The sequence below is a fragment of the Etheostoma spectabile genome, chromosome 8 (genome assembly GCF_008692095.1).
Source record: "Etheostoma spectabile isolate EspeVRDwgs_2016 chromosome 8, UIUC_Espe_1.0, whole genome shotgun sequence".
Lineage (NCBI taxonomy): Eukaryota > Metazoa > Chordata > Actinopteri > Perciformes > Percidae > Etheostoma > Etheostoma spectabile.
Window position 1 is genome coordinate 10200196 of NC_045740.1, and position 16887 is coordinate 10217082.

The 16887-nt window shown below is 40.9% G+C and overlaps 1 protein-coding gene across 1 annotated transcript; it reads left to right on the forward strand.

Moving 5' to 3' along the window:
* The first annotated feature begins 1917 nt into the window (after window positions 1–1917).
* elapor2a (endosome-lysosome associated apoptosis and autophagy regulator family member 2a) lies at window positions 1918–14753 on the forward strand. The gene is made up of 22 exons (XM_032523922.1): window positions 1918–2219; window positions 3773–3893; window positions 4972–5161; window positions 5239–5386; window positions 6178–6267; window positions 7120–7225; window positions 7344–7496; window positions 8206–8294; window positions 8397–8577; window positions 8746–8874; window positions 9383–9473; window positions 9579–9681; window positions 9773–9910; window positions 10971–11234; window positions 11668–11841; window positions 11960–12146; window positions 12360–12456; window positions 12555–12656; window positions 12767–12893; window positions 13132–13310; window positions 13754–13922; window positions 14027–14753. The coding sequence occupies exons 1-22, from the start codon at window positions 2124–2126 to the stop codon at window positions 14093–14095; spliced, it is 3003 nt and encodes a 1000-aa protein (XP_032379813.1). The 5' UTR covers window positions 1918–2123; the 3' UTR covers window positions 14096–14753.
* The last annotated feature ends 2134 nt before the right edge of the window (window positions 14754–16887 follow it).

Sequence of the window (16887 nt, forward strand, 5' to 3'; positions counted from 1 at the left end):
GGGTTGGATCATGCTTGGATATGGGGGGGGGGGGGGGGGGGGGGGGGTGACAGACAGTGCTCTGTGTCTACAAATGACATGGAGTCTTTGCTGGGAAATAAACTGAGTTTATTGTCTATGATGAGTCCAGTTCACCTTCAGCCGTTGGTTGTTGTGAGTGCATCTTTGTGTAACGTGAGCAATGGAGTTTTGTTAGGCTGTAACAGAGTTGTTGTCATTCAAAGTCTGCATGTATTAATAAATAAAGTCCAAGAGTGGGCTTGTGAGTACTCTCTTTTTGAGGCAGCTACATGTTGTGAGTGTAACACACCCTGACAAATTGAACCTGGGTGTGATCATGAAACATGCATGAGCTCTTTTGTCTCAGGATGTAAACAGAGATATAGTTTGCAACAACTATTTAGAAACTTAGAAGGGATGTAGTTTCAAGAGAATTTAATAAAAATCAATTGATAACTGTGTGTATTGCTACGGAAGATATCTATTGTCTGCAACATGTTACTTCTGATAGAATAGGCTACTTAAAGCTAACTTATAGTATGAGGGTAGAACTTGGTTAAAAGAAAAAGCTGGATAATATTTTACTTATATGACAGCAGCAAAAAACGAAAAGAAAAAGAATGACTGACCAGCTACTGGTTGTATTCTTGTGGAACTTTGGCTCTTAAAGACAGCAACTCATTGGATTCAGTGGGATCCCCTGTAAGAAGTAAGTAGAACAATGATGCCAAAACATGATTACACTAATAAAGAACTACCACTGCACTACATTAATAAATAGGGTATTAGATGTTGAAATACATATTTCGAATGTCAAAGAGTATTCTGTGACAAAACAGGAATTCCTGAATATACAGTTTAGATGCACATTGTACAGTGTAGTCCCTTCTATTTGATGTAAACAATAAATTGATGCAGCAAGCTTGATTGAAATGTTTGCAAGGGTGTCTTGAGAGGGCCTCATATTCTGAAGGTTTACAGTTTAATCACTATTTTACAATAATACATTTTTTGCTTCAACCTTTCCCACTCTTCCTCTGTAGGATGAATTAAGTCTCATCAGCACATCTGTGTCTGCGTTCATTTCAACTATCTATTCACACCCTACCGACAGGCGTAAAACTAGAGCCTTTGCACTTTGCAGCTGAGTGAACTCTGCTCCACAAGCCAGACCTCCATAGTTGCAAGCCATTTATGTGTATGAAAATCATTCCCTTCAGGCACGAAAATATAAACTGAATGTTCTCATTATATGCTGATTAATAAGCTAACACACACTGGGCTACAGTATGTGATCCATCTATTTAGCAGTGATGTTGTAGCAGAGCTCTGCTTCCCTCTGGCGGTCGGTGACATGGACTACAAGGGTTGGGGTTTGAGAACAATGGCCTTTACAGTGCATCCATCCGAAGGTGTTTTCAAGAGGAAGATGAATACAAAATGCAGTTTGGTGCTTTGACAATGTTATTCTCACTGCGACATTAGCCTAAACAAATATGCAACAATGACCTCATTAGAGGTTGTTAACTTGCCTTTAGCGCTTACTTTTATATTTCACGTCAACTAAATATAGCTTGCAAATTACATCGCGCAAGATAACAAAATGTATATATTTTTTTCCTGAGGGACGTCATAGTAACGTCAGAAGCGGTGGTTAAAGGCACACACGCACAGCAGCGTAAAGTCAGTAGAAAGCCAGACAATTTGACGTATTACGTATTTTCATCTTCAAAATAAAGTGGCAAAATAGTGTGCACTTGGAGGCAATGAACACTGTTGTAGACTACATACAAACTAAATTATATTACAATTATTGGGAAAAAAACTGGCGAGAATAAATAAACTGGTGACAAATCTGTCCCTCACACATGCGTCACGAACTTTACTTTGAAAAGATTAACCGGAAGAATCCTCTAATTCTGCTCAGTGTGATTGTGAAGATGAGGCCGCCCTGGAGCGCACCGTCTGAGGATAATCGCAGGTGGTAAGAGTTACAATCTGCCGACAAGAGGCGACGGAAGCGGGTGTCGATCTGAACCAGAGATATTTCTGGCTCAGGTTTAAGATACAATTATCCATCCTGGATCAAGGTTGTGGTTTTTTCTCCCCCTTGATGCTCTACAATGCGGTCCTCGGCTTGGTTTGTGGCCAATTGCGCTCTCATCCTCTGCACGCTCTGGTTGATTGACGGGGCCAACGGACAGCGATTGTGTAGCGAGGTGAGAGATGCCATATTCGGTCGATAAGGCTTCATCGTGTTTCAATGCTTCCGATTTTATTGTTTATTGAGCTCACTACAGGGGATGGCAATAAGAAAAACGCGCAGAGGCTGCACACGCTGACAGCGAGTTGAGAATCCACATATCAGATAGTTTACGACTAGAAATTGATGACACGTTTCCGGGCCAATTTATGATGTTTAGAAATTCATTCCCTTATCTTTTGCAGCAGGTTAGTAGGCAAAATTCACATTGCTCTCCTTGTAAAGAGAACAAGTTTGAATAACATGGGGGAGCGCGAATCTCTGATGGGGTCTGGTGTATGTTGAACTTCAGCACTGAGTGCTGTTCTGGCTGTTATCAGTTTCCTGCATGGACTGGCCTTTCCTTCCCTCTGGTCTGGCTCAACTCAACACCTCCTCAGTCCAGGCTGGCAGCTCAGTCACACAGCAGACAGTCCCAGGATAGAGGAGCAACATTCCTTTTGAGTTATTGGCTCAATCTCTCTTTTCACACTTGCGGAGAGATTACTGCAGCTCTCCAGTGAAGTGCTATATGGTGCTACATTTTCTGGGATGACAACGTATGCCGTCAGAGCTGATACCTTGTTTTAAATCTCTAAATTCATTCAGGAGTGGAACTCTCATGCTGAAACATGGCTTGAGATGAGTATTGAAAGTCTGCCAAATCAGTGATTGACTAGCTCTTTGTAGGAGTCCCGAAAGATAATGAGTGCAACATAGTTCACAATACAATCCTATTCTCAGTACATTTCTTATGTCTGCAGCTGTAATGTTAAATCATTGACTTTGGTCTACAATTATGCTTGATTCTGCTTTTTTCCCCCCTTATCATCAGTGTGACTGAGCTCTATCTCCAGACCCACAGACACCAGTGGAACTCATTCCTCTAACAATAACAGCCTGCATGTGCTGCGGTGTCAAAATCTGGTTTTGCTCGAGGAGCAACATTATGTAAACTGTCAGAAATTAGGCCACCCTCCTCTGTAGATAGAAAGATGGAGAAAAGCTCTGTGGAGGCGAGAACATCAAGCAAATGGTGTTCACTCTAGACCACAGATTAAAACTATAATGTGTGATTATCAAATTCTTAAGTGTTCATGAAGCTGAAAATTTGAAAAGCTGCTGGTAAAACGCCTCTGCCTGCTGCCAATCCCCCAATTCCCATCGCCGTGGAGATGGTATGTTGTGTATCCAGGGCAGAAGAGTGGTCGTGGCTTAAGAGATAAAGCAGCGTAACAAGCAGTCATGTTTTGTAAGGCCCAAGCAGCTGGATACGGAAGTTAATTTCAGTGCTGGTTGCTAATGCAGTAGCGGCAGCCATTTAGACTGCTCTGATGTATTGTCACCCAGAATGAGATGAGTCGAGGCTCTGATGTGGATGGAGGCCTCGTGTGGTGTGATGTTTACTGACCTGCCTCTGACCTACGTTTGCTCATAGTTTGGGTCTAAGACTGTCATGACGACTGATTTTTGTGTGTGTGTGTGGGTGTGGGTGTGTGTGGTTGTGTGGTTGTGTGTGTGTGTTGTCAGACGGACTACTACTATGAGTACACAGAGTGTGACAGCACAGGATCTCGGTGGAGAGTGGCAATCCCGCAGAGCCCCGGGGCCTGCACTGGACTACCAGAGCCAGTACGTGGCACAGAGTGCAGTAAGTATATGTGGTGTGAGTTAGTGAATGTTGACGTAGTATCTCACCTTCTTATCAGTAGCATGGAATTTCCACCACCACAACCTGGCTGACTGAGTTTGGATATGGCTGACCGAGTTTGGATATCCTCCAACCAAATACATAGAAAACCACAGGCCAATACTCTGAAGAAAATACTGGCACATAATTACTTTTTGGTCAATCATTAATCGGTCATGTTGTTTCACACAATAATTGTATGTGTCTAATATGAGATGCAGTAACTGGTGACAGATGTTGGTGTTCCTCAAACATCTGTCACTATGAGGAAATCTGTCCAAACAGGTAAGTCTGCAGAGTTGTTGCTTTTGAATGGACACAGTCATTCACAGACAAATGTAATTATTTTAGTATTTGTAAGTGGTAATGTTGTGCCATGGAAACGGGTCTGCTAAGTAAAGGGTGTGTTAAATTCTTGTTTTTGTTGAGAGTTGGATTGGAGGGGTAATCCCCCCCACAGACATCTCAATTGTGGTGAAAGGTGCCTTATCACAGTAGAGCCAGGAAGGCAGACAAGCATACTTATATTCAACAAGGCGGTCATACAATTGTTCTTTTTTAGACCTTTCTAGAACTGCTGTCACAACACCGCTTCACTAATTGCTCGGATGAGTTTATCATTGGTCTTCTGCTGCACACATTGACACAGTGGGCTACACAGCCTAATCCCACACCTTTTGCACTGGTTGCTTAGAAGTGTATATATAAAGGCATTACAATGAATGGCATTTGACCAGCTCAGGTAGAGCTGATACTGTTAAAACAGTCAAACAATCGGCAAACATAGAAGACATTATGGCTCCATGGGAGAACCCCCCCCCCGTGTGGAACAGGATGTAAAGATTAAGTTCCCTGATCACAGGGGCTACATTTTACAGGATATGGCAGTGATTTTTTTCTGTCACCTTAGTCTGTGTGTTTTCTATATTAGGTGTATGAATTTTGCAGCAGAATGCAAAGGCAGTTAAGAAACAATGTATTCAGTGTGATATTCTTCTTCTTTTCACCCCTGTGTACCTTGTCTCTCTGTGTCCTCTAGCCTTCTCATGCAAGGCTGGGGAGTTCCTTGAGATGTCTGCTCAGGAGTGTACCCAGTGTGCAGCAGGAAGCTACTCCCTCGGCAGTGGTATCCGCTTCGACCAATGGGATTCCATGCCTGCTGGATTCAGTAGCCTGGCAACCTCACTGGAAAACAGTCCCCACGGGGATGACAAGCCCACCTGCAACAGGTGTGTGAGTAAACTGCAAGAGAAACAGAAATTTGGATGTGAAGTGTATAATTAATTTGATATATTCTTCCTTGTAGTTCTTCCTGGGTGCCTCAAGGAAACTATCTTGAGTCCAACAGGGATGAATGCACAGTCTCCCTCATTTATGCTGTTCATCTGAAGAAAAAGGGCTCTGTCAGCTTTGAGTACCAGTATCCAGACAACAATCTGCTGTTTGAATTCTTTGTAAGTTTTTAAACTTTCATTAGATTATCTTTTTCCTGTATGTTGATCTGTCTGTTTAAGTGGATGCTGTTTGTTTGTACGTACATAGTGTGTTTGTGTGTTCACTGCACTGACAGCCTGTAGAGTTCTTCCGTATTTTTTTTGTTAAATCTCAAGCAAATTACTCGTCATGAATGCCCTAAGGATGTAATGGCTACAATGCTAATGGAAAAAAAAATGCTAGATTTAATTACAAATTGCCCCAGATAGTTGTCATTCTAATTCGATGCATCAATCAGACAGCATACTATACTACACTAGACTTAAATTGTTGTATTTGAGAATCTGTTAATAGACCTTTTTCATAGCAGGAAAAGCAATAACACTATTTTTGGCTGTGCCAGTTCCAGGGCCCTGGTGTTGTGCGTGCTGGCTCACTGATTGGGGCACCTAAATAGAACAGAGCCATAATTAACATTATTAGTTGCACCTGTGCTTTTGTTTGCTATGGCAAGTTAAATGACGAGTTTTGTAATTAGTGCTTCATTGAAGGTAGGTGTGCTAAAAAAGATTCAAAGTTAATCAAATTTTGGCTGTAAACTAAGGACATTTTAGATTTAACATCTGTCTTTATAAGACAGATGTTTTATTGTTAAATGAAGTTGCCGGCACAAACGACACACATTTCTGTCTAGAGAGGTTAATATTTTTGTATTGTGCATCAGTGTATATAATGTATGTTGTAGTTATAAAACACTACCTTGAAATAGGTGAGCGTTTCAGCTGATGGACACTGATTTGTGTGCGTTTAGATCCAGAATGACCAATGTCAGGAGATGGATCAGTCTGCTGATAGAAAGTGGCTCAAGCTCACCAATAATGGTGAATGGGCAACCCATACGGTAAGTGTTGCATGCCGTAAGATAAACCATAGACACGGAGGAAACATCTTTGGCAGCTGGCCTGGGTCTCTCAAAATCAATGTGTTGAACTCAGGCGGAGCAGGTATAAATGGGTGTATACAAGCAGGAAGCCAGTTAGTACAGTAAAGTGTGATTTATGGTCCCATGGAGGCTCCACGCAGAGCTTTTTGCCGTAGCCTACTTAAGTGGCCTGAAGTTTATAGTGCATTGGTGTGTGCTTCGGCCTCCTTAAGAGAATAGCAGAGTGGGTGTGGGTGGGTGGTGGAGAGAGTGACACTGATCAGCTTCGAAGTGAGTACTGATTCTAGAGTCACAGTGAGAGAAACAAAGTGTTTCTGACCACAGAGTGGGAAATCTGTAGCAGGAAAAGTAAACCCTCTCCTTGATTTCATGTTATGAAGAAGGAGAACCAGGAAATGAGTAGGGGGAAATGCGACGCTACCAAGTCATAGCTGAGCAACCTGCTTTGCCGTGATGTGCAGTTAAATTTTTTGAGAAGTGCACGTCAGGCTACGCTGTAGGGTCCTGGTCTCCACGTATCTACAGCGTACATTTAAAGCAGAAGCCTAAGTCATGCTTAAGAGGCTGGCATCACTTATTGTTGTCACACTGTGAAATGAGCTGCTATATGTACGTATATGTCAAATAATTAGTTGTAATGCAAGATCAATACGTGGAGGTTCTTAAAAGCATATGTTAGCATGTGTTATGGCAGCATAGTTTTGTGTCGGTTTAATTGACATGCTGTATACACCATTCCAATTACAGTGTTTTCTGTTGCAGTTTGAAGCCTTTTTTCTCCACTATTTCATTAAATCCTGTGTATTCTAGGTGAACCTGAAATCTGGCACCAACATCCTGTACTGGAGGACACGTGGGGTCCTGATGGGGAGCAAAGGGTTGAAGCCTGTTTTGCTGAAAAATGTTCAAATAGAAGGTCGATAACACATTTTAATCTCTTTTCCCAAACTTCTCGCTGTAATCAATGACAACTCAATCAACGATTCAGTTTTTATTTTCCTTTTCCTTCTCCATCTGTCATTTCCTTCTGCCAGGAGTCGCCTACACATCAGAGTGTTTCCCATGTAAGCCAGGGACGTTCAGCCGAGTCCCAGGCTCCACCACATGTGAACCCTGCCTTCGGGACACCTATGCTGGCCACGGTGCCAGCTCCTGCACCCCCTGTAACACTACCACTCAGTATGCAGGTAGGAACACACTCTGACACAGAAAAAAGATGTGCACATGTTGAATTTTTGGAACCACACAATGTAACTGCAGTGCAATGTTCATTGTAGCCTAATCAGTGCTGCTCTTAGAAGCACATAAAACACAACCATAGGATAGAAAGGGAGCTCGTCCTATTTCTACCCACATGAGTCAAACTTCAAAAGATGAAACATGCTTGTTATTTCAATGCGGCAGGCTTGTGTTATCGCAAGGGAGTAGCAGATTTTGGCAAATGATGTAGCGAGTATTCTCTTGTATTTTTTATAAAGCTCCTATAATACTTGCGTTAAACACATTTTGTTTTGGAATATGCTGCTACTGAGGATAAAAGCAATATGCTTCCTAATCTTTTATTCTCCATTTTATTTAATATGGCTTTTTTTGCGTATTGTTTGACTCCTTTGCTTTACTGCTGTTTTATTAGCAGACTCTCCTGCCAAAGTGCTCTTCTTTAAGAGTACATTATTTGTTCTATTCTTTTATTCCTCAACTGCATTTGATATAGCAACATATACATACAGCAAAATCATACAGCATGTTGTTGACTTTATGCATTAAAGTGGTACAATAATTGTGGGGTTCTTTGTAAATTCTAAAATATAATCTGCAGATGCTTTTTTAAATAACTGATTGATATTTTCTTTTACTAATGTAGTTTTATTTTTGCCTTCTCACCAATTTTCCAAGCCCAGGGATCCGCTATGTGTAAGGACAGACCTCCATGTTCCAGGAAGGACTATTTCCAGTTCCACACAAAATGTGACCCCGAAGGCAAGGTGAGAGAAATAAGGCCACTGATAGATTTAAATACTCAGAAATCCCATTCTGTGATCACAGTTTCTGTTCTAGTCCATCACCCTCCATCTCTGTAATTTCAGACGCAGGTCATATATAAGTGGATTGAACCTAAAATCTGTCTGGAGGGTGTGACTGGAGCTGAGTCGTTGCCTCCAAGTGGAGAAAGGGAGCCCTGTCCCCCCTGTAACCCCGGTTTCTATAACAATGACACCGCCACGTGCTCCCCATGCCCACCTGGGACCTATTCGGATGGGCTGAAACGTACTGACTGCTCTGTTGAGAGAGAGAATATTATATATATATATATATATATATATATATATATATATTTTTTTTTTTTTTTGTTGTTGTTTTTCATTCCTCCCTGTTATTTTTATTCAGTTACTTTAGTTTTTCCTCATTGTGTTTTTATTTGTGTTCATCCCGCAGCATGTACGCGGTGCCCAGCAGGCACTGAGCCCTCCTTGGGTTACGAGTTTAAATGGTGGAATATTCTTCCTCCAAACATGAAGACAAGTTGTTTCAATGTGGGCAACAACAAATGTGACACTATGAATGGTGGGTATTTCTGGCAGCACACGTCTAGCAGTGCTCTCTCTCTTTATCTTGGCCTTTCTCTCTGTGTATGCCTCTCTTAAAGCAACATGTCACTATATACAGTATGCTTATATGCTTTGTTTTGCAAAAAGTAAAAGTTGAAGATTTACACCAGTCATGTCTGTATGGTAAATATGACATTGTGACAACACCCCGGGAGGTTAATCCCCAAGAAACTGTCACATAGCACCCTGTAAAACTAAAAAAATTGGTTTTACATTTGTAGCTGTTTCCAGTCTTTGTGCTAAGTGAAGCTAACTAACTGCTGGCTTTAGCTTTATTTTTTACCATAAAGACATGTGAGTGGTATTGATTCTCCCATCTGATTGTCTGCTTGAAAAGAAATAATCACATTTTACATTGTTGTTAAATCTATTTCTTTTAATGTGATTGACGAGTCAATGCATTGATGAGTGTATATACTGTATATCTTTAAATAGTTAAGTAGTAATGTGTCCTGTCCTTTTAGGCTGGGAGGTGGCAGGTGATCATATCCAGAGTGGGGCCGGAAGCTCCGATAATGATTACCTCATCCTCAACATCCATGTTCCTGGCTTCAAGTTAGTACTGTGATGTTTATCAGTATCCATCACTCTCGTCACTCAGCTGTCTGTTTCTTTTTGTTGTCACTAATTCCACCCTACTCTGTTGGAATCTGAAACCAGGCTCCCTACGTCCATGTCAAGCCACTCTGCGACGGAGTTTGGTCGCATTAAATTTGAGTTTGAAACTGTGTGTGTAGCTGACTGCGAGCTCTACTTTATGATGGTGAGAATAGCTACTGACAAATGTTTGCTGCTATATACACATTGTTCTCTAGGTGATGTGAAGAAAGTGAACGTGTGCATGTTTTTTTCAGGATATAAACAGGAAGAGTACTACAGTGGTGGAATCATGGGAGAAATCGAAAAAAAGACAGACCTACACACATGTCATGACAAAGAATGCATCGGTGTCCTACACATGGGCTTTCCAGAGGACTAACCAACCTTCAGATGTAAGTATGCCCAGTTTCACTTATATTCACATTAGGGCTGGCAATATAATGTTTATTGTTTAGTAACTATCTTTATTATTGTTTTGTGTTTTTATTTTTTTTGTATTCTTAGTTGTTGTTTTTTTTATAAAAAAACCCACTATAAACCAGTTATTCAGTAATGTCCTACCTGACATGATTTCTGAAAGAATATATATAATATATATAACTGGCCTGCCTGTTGGTTCAACCTTCATATTCATTGTCTTATGTCCAGAAACAAGAAAACTTCCTGACAGGTTTTCAGAGTTTATTCAGCAAGTTCAAACAACTGCTGGGACAACCTTTAGTCTTGTAAATTCACTCCACACTTGGTACACTCAACACTCCCTTCTGTTTGGTATTAAATGTACTATCTGATGTGGTGCGGCCACAAATCAAACAGACTACTTCATCACTGTGCTCACTTACTGTAGGTGTAGCTTAAATCGTTAACTTGCCCTTTCAAAGTACCTGCTTTGCAGGAATGTGGGCATTTCAAGTGAGGGCAGAACTACATATTGTATAATGGTTCAGCACTGTGTGTTATGATCCAATCATGTGTAGGGGTTAGTGTTGGAGTCCCTGGAAAAAGTTTTTAATTTTTTTTGTATAAACCTCTTAAAGCTTTAGTGCGTAACATTTTACGTAGAACTTTTTATTTTTCTAATTATGGACGTCCGGTACATTCAAGCCATTGCCAAATGACTTGATACAAAGCTAATTAAGCCTATCAGAGAGCGGGCTCCCATATGTAGATGTTTACTCCTCAACGCAGCGGGCCCGGGTTCGAATGCACTAACATGCACACGCAGCTAGACCGGCTAACAAACAAATAACTTGGATAAACCCGGATTACAACGCACACAGAGGAAGTGGGTCTGAATTCTCTGAGCAGGACACCATTACTATACTACTATATATTTACATAGAAAATATTAGTTTGCTGCTATATTAAAGTTCTCAATGTCCAGTCCATCACCTTTTTAAATTCCACAGCACCTATTCGCAGCATCAATCTCTACCTGTTTGTCTCTCTCAGGTACGCCGGCATGTCAACGATGTGGCGCGAATCTACTCCATCTCAGTGAGTAACGCTGTTGATGGGGTGTCCTCTGAGTGTCGAGCTTGTGCTCTCAGCACCCAACCCTCTAGTTCTGCGTGTGTGCCATGCCCACCTGGACACTACATAGACACGCGCACCAGCCAGTGCACAGAGTGTCCAACTAACACGTACCTCGTCCCTCACACTACGCCGGGTCCCGACGCCTGCAAACCCTGCGGCCCGGCCAGCAAGAGCGACAAGGTTTGTTGGTGATGTGGAAAGAAATCCAATTCTCATCAGTTGTTTTTGGCGAAACGTTTAATTATTTATGACACAACAACCATATAAATCAGTAGAGACTTTGTTGACAGGTTCAAATAAGTTTATTCATCACATAATGCACAAGATTGAAATGTACTGCGTCTTAGGTGATTAGACTTCGTTGTAAATAATTTTATAAGGGGTAGAGAAGCAGATTCTTTTTTTTCTTTTTTTTTTTAATAAAGCAGGGATGCAATGATGTGATTGGGTCATGGAATTCATCGCAAATTCCAATTTGGTTTAACTTGAGAGTCAACGCCATGAATCAGCGGCTCGGTTTAGAAAAGAGAGAGGAGAAAGCTTTAGAAGTCTTCCTGAAAGAAGTTACGCTGAGCTTCATATACCTGTATTTGTTTTTTCATTTTTTTTACAGGACCACAGTTTTTGTTACAGTGACTGTCACTTCACCTACGCAGAGGGCAATGTCACTCTGACTTATGACTTTGGCCTCCTTGGGTCTGTAGGATCACTGATGAACGGTCCAAGCTTTACCTCCAAAGGAACAAAGTACTTCCATCACTTCAATATCAGCCTGTGTGGAGGAAAGGTGTGAAGAGATGAGAACACACACACACACACACACACACAGATAAAATACAATCACAAATCTGTGTATGAACGCAATGTCCTTGCTATTTGCCCTTTTTTTTTCTTCTTCATTTAAGGGCCATTTGGCGGAATGCACAGACAATGTAACAGACCTATCCATCACGGACTCCCAGAGGGAGAACGGCGAGGGAGCCAACGCTCTCAAGACCTTCATCTGTCAGTCAACAATAATCCCAGCTACTGGACGAGGCTTCCACACAGCGCTGGCCTCACAGTCCATTAACCTGGCTGACACATTACTTGGTTAGTGAGCATAAAATGCAGACAGTGGTAGTGGTTGTGGGTGCGCACAGCCGCATTCGGTGGGTTTTATACTGCCATCAGTGCTTTTAAAGATACAGGTATTATGACAAGAAAAAGGTTGGGCTTTTAATATCAAATGTATGTTCAAAGAGAAAACCAAAGACATTAATTGTACACAAATCAAATCAATCATTCTCTGTATATTATCACCAGGAGTGACAGTAGAGAGTACACTTGATGGAATAAGGGCGAGACCAGAGTTGTACCCCCAGACCTCCAAGAAAGTCCCTGATGTCAACTTCTACTACAGGTACCCCTATTATTTCAGATATTTTTTTTCTTGTCAAAAAATCGAGTAATCTAAAGTTCTGTCTTATTTTTATTTTATTTTTTTCCCCATTTGCGAAGGTCCCTGGAGGCGACCTCATCTTGTGAGTCAGGTCGGAGCGCAGTGGTGACACTTCGCTGTAACCCAGAGAAAAACACCAAAGGAGAGCTCTCAGTTCCCAGGTACCACATCTCCGTCACTGTTTCTGCCATTCCATGTCTAATACCCCATGCAATTATTACCTATGCTTTGGTGTGGTGTAGAAGTGACCGCTTGTTTTTGGCTATTACAGTCAGTGCCCTGCGGGAACATGCGATGGCTGCACCTTTCATTTCTTGTGGGAGAGCTCAGGAGCTTGTCCTACATGCACAGAGAGAGACTACCATCAGATAGAAGGAGCCTGCAAGGGAGCACAGCAGGTGTGTGTGGACAGTTATTTCATGTGTACTGGGAAAAAGAATTTCGAGCTCATTTTATATCCCTCCAGCCAGTACGAATGCAAACACCCTTAAAACTGAAAGTCTAAAGAAAGTCTTTCAAGTCTCCAAACACTTAGACGTCACTGTATGTGAGGGATATTTGTATGAACAATATTCAGTGTGTGGTCTGGCTTATTAAATGTTATTAAATGCTATATGTGTGTCTGTCCTTCCTCAGGACCTGCTGTATGTGTGGACTGAACCGAAGCTGTGCATAGGAGGTGTGACCTTGCCTGAAAAGGAGACGTTGCCATGTGAGGGCATGGAGTTCTGGGTACGGCTCGGTGCAGGGCTGGGCACTTTCACCGCAGTGCTGCTCATCATCCTCATCTGCTACTTCTGGAAGAAGAGCAAAAGGTACAAATCTCTTTTTTTCTTCCTGCATGCTTTTTTCCCCTTTTCCTTCTTTCTTACTTGTCTTCTCCTTTTGACTTCTCCTCTACTTCCTTTCTGTATTCCTTCTTTACTTTATCCCTCTCTTTTTCCTCCTTCCCTATACCCTCTCGTCCTCCTCTTACTCACTCTTCCTTCCCACTTTTCTCCCTCCCTACTCCCAATCACTTCCCCTTTTCTATCTTGATGCCTACCTTACGAATATCTTTTTTTTTTTTTTTTTCTCTTTTCTTTCTTTTCCCACCAGCGTTTCCTGTTATGTCCCTTTCTCTCCTCCAAACTCCAGTTTGATCCCATCCCTCCTGTTTTGGTTTTTCTTCTAACAATAGTTTTTGTCAGCATGCACAAGGACAGCATTATGTTTCTTTTCCTGCAGTAAGTGATTTTGCCGCTTGTCTCTTTGCTAGGTTGGAATACAAGTACTCCAGGTTGGTGATGTCTGCCAATAAGGAGTGTGAGATGCCAGGAGCTGACAGCTGTGCTGTGATGGAGGGAGAGAACGAGGGAGACATGGAGGATGAAATAGTGTACACAAAACCCTCTCTACTTGGCAAACTCAAAGCCATAGCATCCAAGGTGCGAGTCACAGTATCACTCTACTTTTACAGTAAGAAAATCTCACTATAGTAAAAGTCTGTTTAAGCTATTGAAAATTGAATGTTTTTTTCTTTCATTTTTAGGGTAACGGAGAGCATTACGAACATGTGCAGCTAAACTCCTCTCATTCGAAAGCGTTGGTATGGAGCTAGAGAGGTGGTAAAGTGAGGGGAGAGATCGCACCCTCAAGAGATTTTCCACTGAATGGCCCCTTTAACCAACCACCCCCTTTATGAGCTCTGGTACCTGGAATACCACCTGTGTGTACATATACACACACACACACGCACACACCCACGCTTCATGTACCTAGAGCCAGGTTCAGAGAAGTCACACCAACATGGTGGCCTTAAAGCTTGGTACGACAGAGCCGTCCAACTCAAAGCATAGTACTGTGAAGCAGGTGCGTGAGATAGACACTTCCTGGTAATATTCTGATTCAAATTGATGTCAGAAGGTCTGTTAGAAGAGCTCAGGGTAAGACAAGGACCTATTTGATTGATATTATTTGTTTATATTAATTTCAGTCTATGTAGTGTTGAATGTTTCTTTAGACAGCCATGGTGTCATTTGCCATTAGGTTCAGCATGGTGAGTGTGTGTTCATATCCCACTGATGTTTACACAAACTGCTATATTGTGTCCATATAAAGGCTCTATCTTCTCATCTGTTTGTTCTTTTGCTTAGTTAAAATTGTTGTAATGAGGAGAAGCATTCTGCTGACCAATTAAAAATGAAGATGTTATGTGGATGAGGTTGGGGTGTGGACTGTCCATTTATGTCAAATAAATTATGATGTATTTATGTATATGTGGACCCAGTTTGATTATTGACCAATTCTTTTGAGAAATCCTCTAAAGGGCTTGGAGATGGATCTAAGTGACATTGTGGTTGAGAAATTGATTTCAGCTACTTATTTCAATGGCTGAATAATTTTGAATGTTAAAATCTGAACTGAAAATGTGGGCTTTTGTTTGGAACTAAAAATCCAGTAATCCATCCTGAAAATGTTAGTGAATAAATATATTGTTGCCCCTTATTTAAATGGCCAACAATTGAGCTGTGAAGTCTGATAGCCAATTTTGTACTGTATACTATATTTTATAATTAAATTGACCGTTTTTTTTTTCTTTCAAATAATTTTTCATAATTACAAGATTTTGACTTGTAATGAGCGCTGCTTACTTACAGTGTTTCCCTAATAAATAAGATGCACATTTTTAATGGAGTTCTCTGCAAAAAGACCCCCACATATCACAATGGTTTCTGATCTGTATAGCAAATAGACAGAATAAACTGATTTATATTACAGGATTGAGCTCACGATTACCTGATAAAATGTCATATTCACAACTGTGGGAGTAATAGTATATGTTGGAGGTTTTTACTTCTCTTGTAGACATTTATCTATCCAAATGTGTCTTGTGTGGTCCAAAATAATTCAATGCTTCAAAAGCCTGTCACTTTGCTTACTAAACCATTTTATCGAAGTACAGTGCTTTGGCCTGTCTTTACATAACAGCTGCGGTATGTCAGTGGCCTAACATGAGCAAGCCCTTGATACATGTATATTCTACAAGCTGAGGGCACTCCAGTCCAATGATGTATTACTTTCAAAATGATCAAAACACAATTCACACCACCAGTTCTCGCTCAGAATCCGATACTTTGTTTTAGGGTTTTCATGTATTTCTGGTACTATATGACCTTATGATACCCACACGCATGATGGAACCATCAGTTTGTTATGATTACATTGACTGAGCTACCCAATGTCATAGTTTGAGTAATTGATATACAGTAGGTGCATGTTCTATCACTTTACACAGCTTAAGTGAAGAAGTGTAGCATGGGTTTTCAGTGCATGTGACATTTCTTGTCTAAACAGTAAAATGAGAAGAACAAGTAATCCCATGTATATAAGTAATCATATATATTGTCTTGTTTTGGGGATTTTTCTAATATTCAAACTATATATAAATGTATGAAAAAAGTTTGTTATAAGAATATTTAAACATCTGTTGTCCAGCTCTTTTCTGGCCTTTATTGGACTCTCCTGTAGAGGGCAGTGGAAAACAGAGAAACACATTTTTGAATAGTTATTTGCTTCCCTACAAGCATGCATTAGGAATCCCAGCGTTAACTGAATTGGTAATAGCCAACAGTGGTGAAAAGTACAATTCAAAAATACATTTACTCAGGTACTAAATATCTCTGTCAGAGTCATTTTTTTCAGCTGAAATAGGACTTTTGATACTTAAAGCATGTTTTGCTGACAATACTTCTGTCTGTTCTTTTACATTAGATCATGAATGCAGGATTTTTACATGGAATTGGGAGATTTTCACATTGTTGCATTGGTACTTTTACTTGAGTAAAGAATTTGAGTACTCCTTCCAACAATGCTAGCCCATTAACCATGCATGCTTCTTAACAGTTTAATGGGCATGGAAATCCCTGTCCCTGTGTATGAATGTTAATTGTGTAATGGCCTGAGCCTACCACCAGAGGGAAACCATTGCCTGGGTTCAAGAAGAGAATCAACATGTAGTTCTGCAAAAGTAGCACTACAGTATACTATATGCAGTATGATGGAGCCAGGAATTAGAAACAGGGGCAGGGATAACCTGAGAACATTGAGTACTGCAATATTTTCATGAACCGAATCAACATCCTGATTGCGTAGTACAGGAAACTACAGACAGACAACTACAGACAGACAACTGCAGACAAATGTCGCCCAAACGGTTTGTTTCTTTAGACCATTATTTTATCTCTCTATTTGTTTATTTTTGTCTTTCAGTCTTTTTTGAGAAGACTAAGCCTACACACTGGAGTGCATTGTCCTAAGGCAGTGAGCACTTCAGTAGATGATTTAATTGGAGTGCCATCACTTTGGGAACAGATTAGGCAGGAGTGTTAAAGACGTCTTTCAACATTTGCC